This window comes from Cherax quadricarinatus, chromosome 27 (assembly GCF_038502225.1).
Source record: "Cherax quadricarinatus isolate ZL_2023a chromosome 27, ASM3850222v1, whole genome shotgun sequence".
In the NCBI taxonomy this organism is placed as follows: domain Eukaryota; kingdom Metazoa; phylum Arthropoda; class Malacostraca; order Decapoda; family Parastacidae; genus Cherax; species Cherax quadricarinatus.
In genome coordinates, this window is record NC_091318.1 from 31,948,449 (window position 1) to 31,961,283 (window position 12,835).

General features: G+C 44.3%; 1 protein-coding gene across 1 annotated transcript in view; it reads left to right on the forward strand.

Annotated features, from left to right (window-relative positions):
* The window catches only part of LOC128691012 (G-protein coupled receptor GRL101-like), a 605,305-nt gene that overhangs the window by 432,670 nt on the left and 159,800 nt on the right, over nucleotides 1-12,835 (forward strand). The window contains exon 14 of the mRNA XM_070089232.1: nucleotides 6,258-6,377. Within this exon, the coding sequence (XP_069945333.1) occupies nucleotides 6,258-6,377 (120 nt within the window). The remainder of the gene's footprint in view (nucleotides 1-6,257; nucleotides 6,378-12,835) is intronic.

Below are 12,835 nucleotides of genomic sequence, written 5' to 3' on the forward strand. Positions count from 1 at the left end.
TTGTGTCAGTGAAGGAATGCACTGTGTTAGTGAAGGAGTGCATTGTGTCAGTGAAGGAGTGCACTGTGTCAGTGAAGGAGTGCACTGTGTCAGTGAAGGAGTGCACTGTGTTAGTGAAGGAGTGCACTGTGTTAGTGAAGGAGTGCATTGTGTCAGTGAAGGAGTGCACTGTGTCAGTGAAGGAGTGCACTGTGTGAGTGAAGGAGTGTACTGTGTCAGTGAAGGAGTGCATTGTGTCAGTGAAGGAGTGCACTGTGTCAGTGAAGGAGTGCACTGTGTCAGTGAAGGAGTGCACTGTGTCAGTGAAGGAGTGCACTGTGTTAGTGAAGGAGTGCATTGTGTCAGTGAAGGAGTGCACTGTGTCAGTGAAGGAGTGCACTGTGTCAGTGAAGGAGTGCACTGTGTCAGTGAAGGAGTGCATTGTGTCAGTGAAGGAGTGCACTGTGTCAGTGAAGGAGTGCACTGTGTCAGTGAAGGAGTGCACTGTGTCAGTGAAGGAGTGCACTCTGTCAGTGAAGGAGTGCACTGTGTCAGTGAAGGAGTGCACTGTGTCAGTGAAGGAGTGCACTGTGTTAGTGAAGGAGTGCACTGTGTTAGTGAAGGAGTGCATTGTGTCAGTGAAGGAGTGCACTGTGTCAGTGAAGGAGTGCACTGTGTCAGTGAAGGAGTGCACTGTGTCAGTGAAGGAGTGCATTGTGTCAGTGAAGGAGTGCACTGTGTCAGTGAAGGAGTGCACTGTGTCAGTGAAGGAGTGCACTGTGTCAGTGAAGGAGTGCACTGTGTCAGTGAAGGAGTGCACTGTAGGGCTATAGTATCATTAAGTATAATATCTTCACATTTTTAAAAAATATTATATTACAGTGTAAGAGTGTGACTAATGCAAGAATGAGCGGGTGTACACAACTCGCCGGTAAATTCACAGTCGTAACTATTTCAGACTGAGACAACAGTGATAAAACACTAAGAAACTGCTATCAGTGTTCAACACCACCGCGCCAGAACAAGATACAGAACCATCTCAGCAAACTGCATCATCTTGCCTGAATGTACACGGACAATTAATATCATGTCTCAGACTATTTTGGAATGAGTTGAAATTTTTAGTACAAAAACTGTTTTCTTGGTCTCAAATAGCATTCGAGACTAACATATGAAAGAAGAAGGTCCATGGTTCCATCCCCGGCACGGGTGAACTCGTTGGGAATGCTACCTAACACACGTTACCCCGTGGTCTGGTGGCTAAAGCTTTCGCTTCATACGGGGATAGTCCGGGTTCGATTTACGGAGAGGGTAGAAACATTGGATGTGTTTCCTTACACCGGTTGTCTATGTTCCCCATCAGTAAAATGGGTACCTGGGTGTTAGTGGACTGGTGTGGGTCGCATCATGGCACAAAACTGACCTAATTTGCACGAAATATTCTGCATAACATGCGGCTTTCTATATAGTAATATATCTTTGATGTCAGCTAGGCCTGTATACTTCGTACATGTACTTGTAGAAATAAGTTTTTATTATTATATATATTTTTCACCTAGCAGTAAGTAGGTACCTGGGAGTTGGTGGACTGTATTGGGTCGCATCACAGGGGGTGGTAGCATACCTAACAAATGGCTGGGCTCTGAAATAACCAGAGTTAGAATAACAGCTCCTCGCCTGTAAATTTCATATGCCAAACAAATGACTAATACGAATCTTAATTCTACTGATTGCCAAAAAGATTTAGGAACTCTGTTTAGCAGTAATCTGAAATCAAGACAACAGTGCATAAGTGTTCTCAATAAAGCTAACAGAATCCTTTGCTTCATATGAAGAAGTATAAATAATAGAAGTCCTCAGGTTGTTCTTCAACTCTATATATCCTTGGTTAGGCCTCATTTAGACTATGCTGCACAGTTCTGCTCATCGTATTACAGAATGGATATAAATGCTCTGGAAAAGTAAGAGAGGAGGATGGAAAAGTTAATCCCATGTATCAGAAATCTTCCCTATGAGGATAGACTGAGGGCCCTGAATCTGCACTCTCTAGAAAGGCGTAGAATTATGGGGGATATGATTGAGGTGTATAACTGGAAGACAGGAATAAATAAAGGAGATGTAAATAGCGTGCTGAAAATATCCGGCCAAGACAGGACACGCAGCAATGGTTTCAAGTTGGAAAAGTTCAGATTCAGGAAGGACATAGGAAAGCGTTGGTTTGGTAATAGAGTTGTAGATGATTGGAACAAACTCCCGAGTACCGTCATAGAAGCTAAGACCTTGTGTAGTCTTAAAAATAAGTTGGATAAATACATGAGTGGGTGTGAGTTGCACCTGACTAGCTTGGGCTACCAGGTCTGGTGACTTGACTAGGTGGTCATTGTTCTAGGCCGGGAGGCGGCATGGACCTGCTTCGCATGGGACAGTAGGCCTATTGCAGTGTTCCTTCTTTCTTATGTTCTTATGAATAAGTCGAGCTGATAGTGAAGGATTCACAAAGCGCCAGCCCACACCTGATGACTCCTCGCTGCGCTCATCTAACTAGGCTTTTAGATTCAAAATGCAGAATACATTAGGTTAGACCGCCCGAGTAGAAAACACTAGCCCAGGGGTGGACCCGGAAGCAAGTAAAATGCCTTGATAAGATGACCAAAAGCTATTTTCTGTGTCAGGAAACAGTTCCTGAACCGTGTCGGGATACCCTTGTGCAATCTTACCTAACCTAAGCACTCCTGACAGCGCTGTGTGTCCAACTGAGGAATAATTACACACAAACAGTCTAGCAAGTCTCCTACCCAGTTTGCCTCAGAGAAGTCAGTAGCTGAGATGAGGCCGAAAGTAGTGTGACGCACCAGAGCAAAAGGTGCTATAGCACACATCAGAGGCTGACAGTACTGTGGCACACACAAGAGGCTGACAGTAGTCTCACACATCAGAGAGTGACTAATTTAACACACACCAGAGGCTGACAGTATTGTGACACACTAGAGGATGACAGTAGTATGACACATTAGAGGATGACAGTAGTGTGACACACTAGAGGATGATAGTAGTGTGACACACTAGGGGATGACAAAAGTATGACACACTACTGTCACCAGGAGTCTGCACCAGCAGACTCCTGGTGACTCGCTGCGCTCAACTAAACTGGATTTCGGATTCAAAATGTAGAGTACAGCAGGTTAGGCCGGCCGAGTAGTATAGAAAAAAACATTAGCCCAGGGGTAGACCAGTAAGGTAGTGAAATGCTTGGTTCAGATGACCAAAAGTGCCTCATGACCCGTGTCATGAGGCTCTTCTGTTTCCTGACCAGTCTTCATCAGACTTTGGCAGTAGTGTGACACACCAGAAGCTGACAGTAGCGAGGCACACACCAGCGGGTGACAAAGGAATGATATACACCAGCGGCTGAGAATAGTGTGACATACTCCGACTGAGCGGTGCGACACAAAATACTGGAGGCTGACAGTTGTGACATACACCAACCTCTGAAAGTAGTGTGACATACACCAACCTCTGAAAGTAGTGTGACATACACCAACGGTTAACAGTAGAGTGACACACACAAGCGGCTGACGCTAGTGTATCATACATACCAGAGGCTGACAGTAGTTTAACACACATTATACATTGACGGAAGTGTGGCACATACCAGACACTGACAGTAGTGTAACATCACATGCTGACAGTAGTATGACACACACCAGAGACTGACAGTAGTGTGACACATACCAGAGACTGACAGTAGTGTGACACGCACCAGAGACTGACAGTAGTTAGACACACCAGAGTAGTGTGACACACACCAGAGACTGAAAGTAGTGTGACACACGCCAGAGGCTAACAGTAGTATGACAAACCAGAGGCTGACAGCAGTGTGACACACACACACCTGAGGTTAACAGTAGTATGACAAACCAGAGAGTGACTGTAGTTCGACACTAACGAGAGACTGACAGTAGCATAACACACACCACAGACTGACAGTAGCGTGACACACACCAGAGACTGACAACAGCGTGACACACACCAGAGACTGACAACAGCGTGACACACACCAGAGACTGACAACAGCGTGACACACACCAGAGACTGACAACAGCGTGACACACACCAGAGACTGACAACAGCGTGACACACACCAGAGACTGACAACAGCGTGACACACACCAGAGACTGACAACATCGTGACACACACCAGAGACTGACAACAGCGTGACACACACCAGAGACTGACAACAGCGTGACACACACCAGAGACTGACAACAGCGTGACACACACCAGAGACTGACAACAGCGTGACACACACCAGAGACTGACAACAGCGTGACACACACCAGAGACTGACAACAGCGTGACACACACCAGAGACTGACAACAGCGTGACACACACCAGAGACTGACAACAGCGTGACACACACCAGAGACTGACAACAGCGTGACACACACCAGAGACTGACAACAGCGTGACACACACCAGAGACTGACAACAGCGTGACACACACCAGAGACTGACAACAGCGTGACACACACCAGAGACTGACAACATCGTGACACACACCAGAGACTGACAACAGCGTGACACACACCAGAGACTGACAACAGCGTGACACACACCAGAGACTGACAACAGCGTGACACACACCAGAGACTGACAACAGCGTGACACACACCAGAGACTGACAACAGCGTGACACACACCAGAGACTGACAACAGCGTGACACACACCAGAGACTGACAACAGCGTGACACACACCAGAGACTGACAACAGCGTGACACACACCAGAGACTGACAACAGCGTGACACACACCAGAGACTGACAACAGCGTGACACACACCAGAGACTGACAACAGCGTGACACACACCAGAGACTGACAACAGCGTGACACACACCAGAGAATGACAACAGCGTGACACACACCAGAGACTGACAACAGCGTGACACACACCAGAGACTGACAACAGCGTGACACACACCAGAGACTGACAACAGCGTGACACACACCAGAGACTGACAACAGCGTGACACACACCAGAGACTGACAACAGCGTGACACACACCAGAGACTGACAACAGCGTGACACACACCAGAGACTGACAACAGCGTGACACACACCAGAGACTGACAACAGCGTGACACACACCAGAGACTGACAACAGCGTGACACACACCAGAGACTGACAACAGCGTGACACACACCAGAGACTGACAACAGCGTGACACACACCAGAGACTGACAACAGCGTGACACACACCAGAGACTGACAACAGCGTGACACACACCAGAGACTGACAACAGCGTGACACACACCAGAAACTGACAACAGCGTGACACACACCAGAGATTGACAACAGCGTGACACACACCAGAGACTGACAACAGCGTGACACTCACCAGAGACTGACAACAGCGTGACACACACCAGAGACTGACAACAGCGTGACACACACCAGAGACTGACAACAGCGTGACACACACCAGAGACTGACAACAGCGTGACACACACCAGAGACTGACAACAGCGTGACACACACCAGAGACTGACAACAGCGTGACACACACCAGAGACTGACAACAGCGTGACACACACCAGAGACTGACAACAGCGTGACACACACCAGAGACTGACAACAGCGTGACACACACCAGAGACTGACAACAGCGTGACACGCACCAGAGACTGACAACAGCGTGACACGCACCAGAGACTGACAACAGCGTGACACGCACCAGAGACTGACAACAGCGTGACACACACCAGAGACTGACAACAGCGTGACACACACCAGAGACTGACAACAGCGTGACACACACCAGAGACTGACAACAGCGTGACACACACCAGAGACTGACAACAGCGTGACATACAGTCCATCACTGGGCTGTAATATTTACTTACGACAAACATTTTAACGTGCTTAATATAATGATATATATACTGATGATGGAAGAACTGGGAACGGAATTGACAGATTTATCTTTCACAATGCCTCACAGTGTAATACCTCATTATATAATACCTCATAGTGTAATACATCGTAATGTAATCTTTCATAGCATAATACCTCATAGTATAATAACTGGTAGTATAATACCTCATAGTTTAATGCCTCATAGAGTAATATCTCAGACACTGTAATACCTCATAATCTGTAATACCTCACAGTCTGTAATATCTCATAGTCTTTAATACCTCACATTACTCTCTATTATTTGATGTAAGGTTTCCGACAAGTGACAACGTCTTCCTGTTTGTCTCTTTGGCACCAGAATCAATGGAGTGCCCCGCAGGCATGTACAAGTGCCGCTCTGGACCTTGCTACGATGCCATCAAGCAGTGTGACGGGTTTATTCACTGTCCGGAAACCTGGGACGACGAAGACTTCTGCCGTAAGTTACCTTAATGCGTTATACAACACTAAACAGTTATAAGAACATAAACTATAAGAAAATAGCAAGTCTTCGGTAGGCCTACTGTGCCATGGTAAGCAGGTCAAAAGAATCAAGAAGCTTCACAGTAGGCCTACTGCGGCTTGCTATAAAATAATGACAAACGGAACACAAAGAAAATATAATTACGATACGTGTCTCCCACTGATGTTCTTCAATTTAATATAAAGAAACGACAAGACTTTCAAGAGGATGACTTCAGAGACATCACTTGTGTGGCATGTCTCCCTAAGTGGCCACCATCTGTGGCATGTATCCCTAAGTGGCCACCATCTGTGGCATGTCTCCCTAAGGGGCCACCATCTTTGGCATGTCTCCCTAAGTGGCCACTATCTGTGGCATGTCTCCCTAAGTGGCCACCATCTGTGGCATGTCTCCCTAAGGGGCCACCATCTGTGGCATGTCTCCCTAAGTGGCCACCATCTGTGGCATGTCTCCCTAAGTGGCCACCATCTGTGGCATGTCTCCCTAAGTGGCCACCATCTGTGACACGTCTCCCTAAGTGGCCACCATCTGTGACACGTCTCCCTAAGTGGCCACCATCTGTGACACGTCTCCCTAACTGGCCACCATCTGTGGCATGTTTTCCTAAGTGGCCACCATCTGTGGCATGTTTTCCTAAGTGGCCACCATCTGTGGCATGTCTCCCTAAGTGGCCACTATCTGTGACACGTCTCCCTAAGTGGCCACCATCTGTGACACGTCTCCCTAAGTGGCCACCATCTGTGACACGTCTCCCTAAGTGGCCACCATCTGTGACACGTCTTCCTAAGTGGCCACCATCTGTGACACGTCTCCCTAAGTGGCCACCATCTGTGACACGTCTCCCTAAGTGGCCACCATCTGTGACACGTCTCCCTAAGTGGCCACCATCTGTGACACGTCTCCCTAACTGGCCACCATCTGTGGCATGTTTTCCTAAGTGGCCACCATCTGTGGCATGTTTTCCTAAGTGGCCACCATCTGTGGCATGTCTCCCTAAGTGGCCACTATCTGTGACACGTCTCCCTAAGTGGCCACCATCTGTGACACGTCTCCCTAAGTGGCCACCATCTGTGACACGTCTCCCTAAGTGGCCACCATCTGTGACACGTCTCCCTAAGTGGCCACCATCTGAGACTCCTCTCACTTTCCACACCTTCAGTTGCTTTCATAGTATATCATTTCTCATACACTCAAAGCCATAAAAGTTTTAGAATCACAGTAAGTCGTAATTAACAAGGAATGGGCGGGAATCGAACACCTTCGTTGTATATATATATATATATATATATATATATATATATATATATATATATATATATATATATATATATATATATATATATATATATATAAATAGGAAGAAATCCAAATATTCTTCCTTGAAGCCTTTTTATATATATATATATACCCCATCCTATATATATATATGTTAATGTTGCAGTTTAAAAACTGTAGTGTAAAGCACCCTTCTGGCAAGACAGTGATGGAGTGAATGATGGTGAAAGTTTTTCTTTTTCGGGCCACCCTGCCTTGGTGGGAATCGGCCAGTGTGATAATAAAATAATAATAATAAAAATATATATATATATATATATTATTGTAACCACGAACAAATGGTCCTGATCAGTAACAACACTGTGACTATCCAAGGACTCGAACCCATGTTGTTTTGGCCCGCCTGATGGTGAGCGAAAAACCACATGACGCTCTAACCCTTATGATCACCAAATCCTACAAGAATTACGCACCCAGCAGAGCTAGGTGTTTTACCGTAATCCTAGGACATACGGTGGTGCGGGTGCCTCTGAGCTAATTTCATTCTAGTCCCACTTATTCATGGTTACAATAATATAAAATACTGCTCGTTAAGGTTAGTACACCAAACGGTGTACTAGCCTTAAGTTGAAGATCCATCTCCCCACTTTGGCAGTTAACCCTTCAGCATGCATTTTGTGGGCTATTACACCATGGTCGCACTTGTCAAAGGCTTTTGCAAAGTCTATGTATATTACCTCAGCATTCTGTTTATCTTCCAGTGCATCCAAGACCATATCATAGTTATCCAGTAGTTGCGAGAGGCAGGAGCGACCTGTTCTGAACCCACGTTGCCCTGGATTGCGCAGGTTTTGGGAATCCAAGTGGTTTGCAATCCTGCTTCTTAGTACTCTTTCAAAGATTTTTATGATGTGGGACGTTAGGGCTATTGGTTTATATTATTATTATTATTATTATTATTATTATTATTATTATTATTATTATTATTATTATTATTATTATTATTATTATTATTATTATTATTATTATTATGAAAGGGAAGCGCTAAACCCGTAGGATTATACAGCGTCATTGGGGAGGATGTGGAAGATATCCAGGCTTAATTTAGGGAACTGGAGCACAGATACAATTCCCTAGATCAAGAGCCCGTCACCAGCGTCAAGGAACGTTCCTTGAGGGGTATTGGTCAATAGTTATTAGCTAATGCTTTGCTGCCACCTTTATGGAGTGGGGATATATCCGTTGTTTTTAGCGACTGTGGAATTTCACCTGTGTCTAAGCTCCTTCTCCAGAGTAAAATTAGGGCACGTGAAAAGGGTTTCTTGCAGTTCTTAATGAACACACAGTTCCACGAGTCTGGGCCCGGGGCTGAGTGCATGGGCATGTTGTCAATGGCTTTCTCAAAATTTATTGGAGTTAGGTAATGTTAGAAATTTGCCATACATTGATCAAAGTATACCAAAGTATACTGCATCAAAGAATACTATACTTTTTCCGCACAGACCCTCAGATGTAAATATACATGCTGATTATAACAGGAATTTGGTTCATTTTTACCATACATGCGTGTTGAAAATTTGATACTAATTGAATGAGGTATTCTCGAGTTTTGAGCAAAATAAAATCGAAAGGAAGAAGGGAGAAAAAAATATTCAGGCAACCTCTTAAAGGTACACCTTCGGGGATACCTAATTAGGGACCCTCATCTTTAGAACAGATAATAAATTTAATTCTATATATGATTATGTGGGCATTTCTAAAACTTTTTTTTTTTAATGACTGAGCGGAAGATATGTATGGTTGCATATTAATGTTGAGGAATTTGCATGCATGTAGAATTTTAAATATAGAAACTCTTAGATTAAGTTGTGGAGCTCCTCAAGTTCCTCAGATGTTGGTCTGTAACTCAAGATGCAGTAGGCATTCCCTCTCTGAACTGCCACACTGAGACGCTGGAAGAGAAAGTTGGCAGCCATCTGGTCTCCGGTGCTCTTGATGAGACTGAAACCCCGCTCGTCGACGATCTATTGTTATGTTTTCCCCTCTGATCAAGTGGTGTCCGATTCAGTAGGAACAAAACAGTCTTGGTGAGCCAAGTCCCTTTATTAATTATATATGTGAGACTTTAAAAAAGTACATCCCGTCTCAGTGAAGTCTAGTCGCAACTCTATCAATACATAGAGCGCTCTTATCTGCTCTTTCGATTCGCCTGGTAAATATGTCTATTTTTCCTTAAGAGTTGTGTTAGTTTTTTATCCACTTATGGTCAATTTCGTTAAATCAGAAATCTCTGCAAGAAATATATGTTGCTTCTACAGTGTTTCGGAAGAAGTCATATTGACAACCCTTCACATCACCGCCACTGACCGACTCTTACTCTCATTTAGTCTGCAGCGCAAAAATTAGGGATTTTGCTTTAGTTATTAAGGTGTTTCCCTGGGATATTTGAAACTTAGTGATTTGTGATTTCTCTTTCCTGAGTTCCACATTAACCTCAAGAATATTTAACAGGAAATCATTGTTTACTAGGACAGCATGATACAGGTTATTTCCTATTGTTGCTACTGTTATAAATTACTTTAAAAACCAGTCCAAGACGAACTTTTCCTTCATATTCCTCCAGTTAATTTCTCTGATTAAAAATATTGCATTAAAATTACATTTTCGTATATTTTGTCCCGTAGAGGTTAACTGAGGCCGCTGACTAGGTCTGAGGGTTAGTAAATAACGCGTAAGGTTTGCTTTTCATGTCTTGTGAAAAAATTAAAACAAACAAATTCCGTATCTGTTCCCTAACACATTTGTATTTTCTGATACAGCAGTTTATGTTTTTCAAAACATATATCCAAATTTTGCCCCCTTTCATGTGACTGTATCGCTGTGGAATAATTTCTACCGTTTGTGTGGCGCTCAGCGGTCATGATCTTATTTCGACTCGTGTCCTGTTCATACCGGACACAAGTATTTATATTGTTGATTCATATTAATATCAATGTCCATCCAAGTTCTGTACATATTTTAAAAACATTGTTTATACGAAATGCAATAAACTCAGTATATAGACACTTTAGGGAAGATTCTTAGCATATTTTAAACGATATACTTCTTCACGGACCGTGGTAGGCATTATACGTATATTCATAATTTAAGGTACACAATACCATTCTTCTGTATACATTCTAACTTGAGGAAACTTCCAAAGGAAGTAATTTTAGTTTTGGTATAATAATAAGTTTCTAGAGGTTAAGACAGAAATGCTTAATACTGGTATTTTAAACGGAAAACGATATTTAATACCTAACCAGTCATATGATCTTCCGTAAATCAGGTCTAGGAAACAGCAGCAGCGACACAGGTAAAAATCTGTCTTAAACTAACCTAGCTTATCCTAACCTAATATATATAACAGCATCCATACTTTATTTTCCTCTCTCTCTCTCTCTCTCTCTCTCTCTCTCTCTCTCTCTCTCTCTCTCTCTCTCTCTCTCTCTCTCTCTCTCTCTCTCTCTCTCTCTCTCTCTCTCTCTTTCTCTCTCTCTTTCTCTTTCTCTTTCTCTCTCCCTCCCTCCCTCTCCCTCTCCCTCCCTCCCTCCCCTCTCTACTTCCCTCCTTCCGTCTATCACTGAAAAATCAAATAGGTCCACGAGTAGCCCTCATTCAAAAAGTGAAATATTTTTGTCAGCAGTCACGGAAATTTTGAAGAGATTGCCCTTGCAAGCTGAGTGAGTAAACACTCCTGGTAGACCCGGCTACACTAACCCTCTTGCAGATGCTGCATTCCATAACGAGTGCAACGACCTGTATTACACACTCTCCACTGTCATGTCTCTGGGGAAATTGGCTGACATCGGTTAGTACAGCTGGCAAACTTCTCATTCTGGTTGTTAAGGCACGGCGGAACGAGCCATTACCATAACATAAGTGTTGGATCACCGACAATAGTCAATCACTTCACAAATATGACGGAATACTGAATACCAAGGATATAATGTGACTGCATCTACCAGGGTAATTATAGGATACCAGGGTAATTGTAGGCTACCAGGGTAATTATAGGCTACCAGGGTAATTGTAGGCTATCATGGTAATTGTAGGCAACCAGGGTAACTGTAGGCTACAAGGGTAATTATTGGCTACCAGGGTAACTGTAGGCTACTTGGATAACTGTAAGCTACCAGGGTAACTGTAGGCTACCATGGTAACTGATAGGCTACCAGGGTAACTGATAGGCTACAAGGGTAATTATTGGCTACAAGGGTAACTGTAGGCTACCAGGGTAACTGATAGGCTACCAGGGTAACTGATAGGCTACAAGGGTAATTATTGGCTACCAGGGTAACTGTAAGCTACCAGGGTAACTTTAGGCTACCAGGGTAACTGTAGGCTACCAGGGTAACTGCAGGCTACTAGTGTAACTGATAGGCTACAAGGGTAATTATTGGTTACCAGGGTAACTGTAGGCTACCAGGGTAACTGTAGGCTACCAGGGTAACTGTAGGCTACCAGGGTAACTGTAGGCTACCAGGGTAATAATAGGCTACGTATATAACTGTCAGCTACCTGGATAACTGTAAGCTACCTGGATGACTGTAAGCTACCCAGGTAACTATAGGTTGCTCAGGTAACTGTAGGTTACCTGGTAGAGGTGGTTGTATTAGTATAGGTGGTGGGATGGCAGTAGTGGAAGTGATAATGGAGAGAATTATTGGTGGTAGCATTGATAGTGGAAGCGGGGGTGGTGGTGGTGGTGGTGGTGGTGGTGGTGGTGGTGGTGGTGGTGGTGGTGGTGGTATTGATGGTGTCAGTGGGGGCGGTAGTGGTGGTGAAATTAATGAGGATGGTGGAGTGGTAGTGGTGGTATTGATGGTATTGGGATGGTAGTGATGGCGAGGTGGTGGTGGTATTGTTGGTAGTAGTGGGGGTGGTAGTGGTGGTATAATTAGCAGTGATGGTAGGGTGGTAGTGGTGGAATGGGTGATAATGGTGGGGGCGACAGTGGTAGTGGTATTGATGGTATTACAAAATTTGATATCCATGCAGTATAGATATCTCCAGAGAATACTATAAGGTCAATTTATTGATCCCCTGTAACATGTTTCTGGTTTTGTAACAGTTTGTCAGATAATATTCTGTACCCG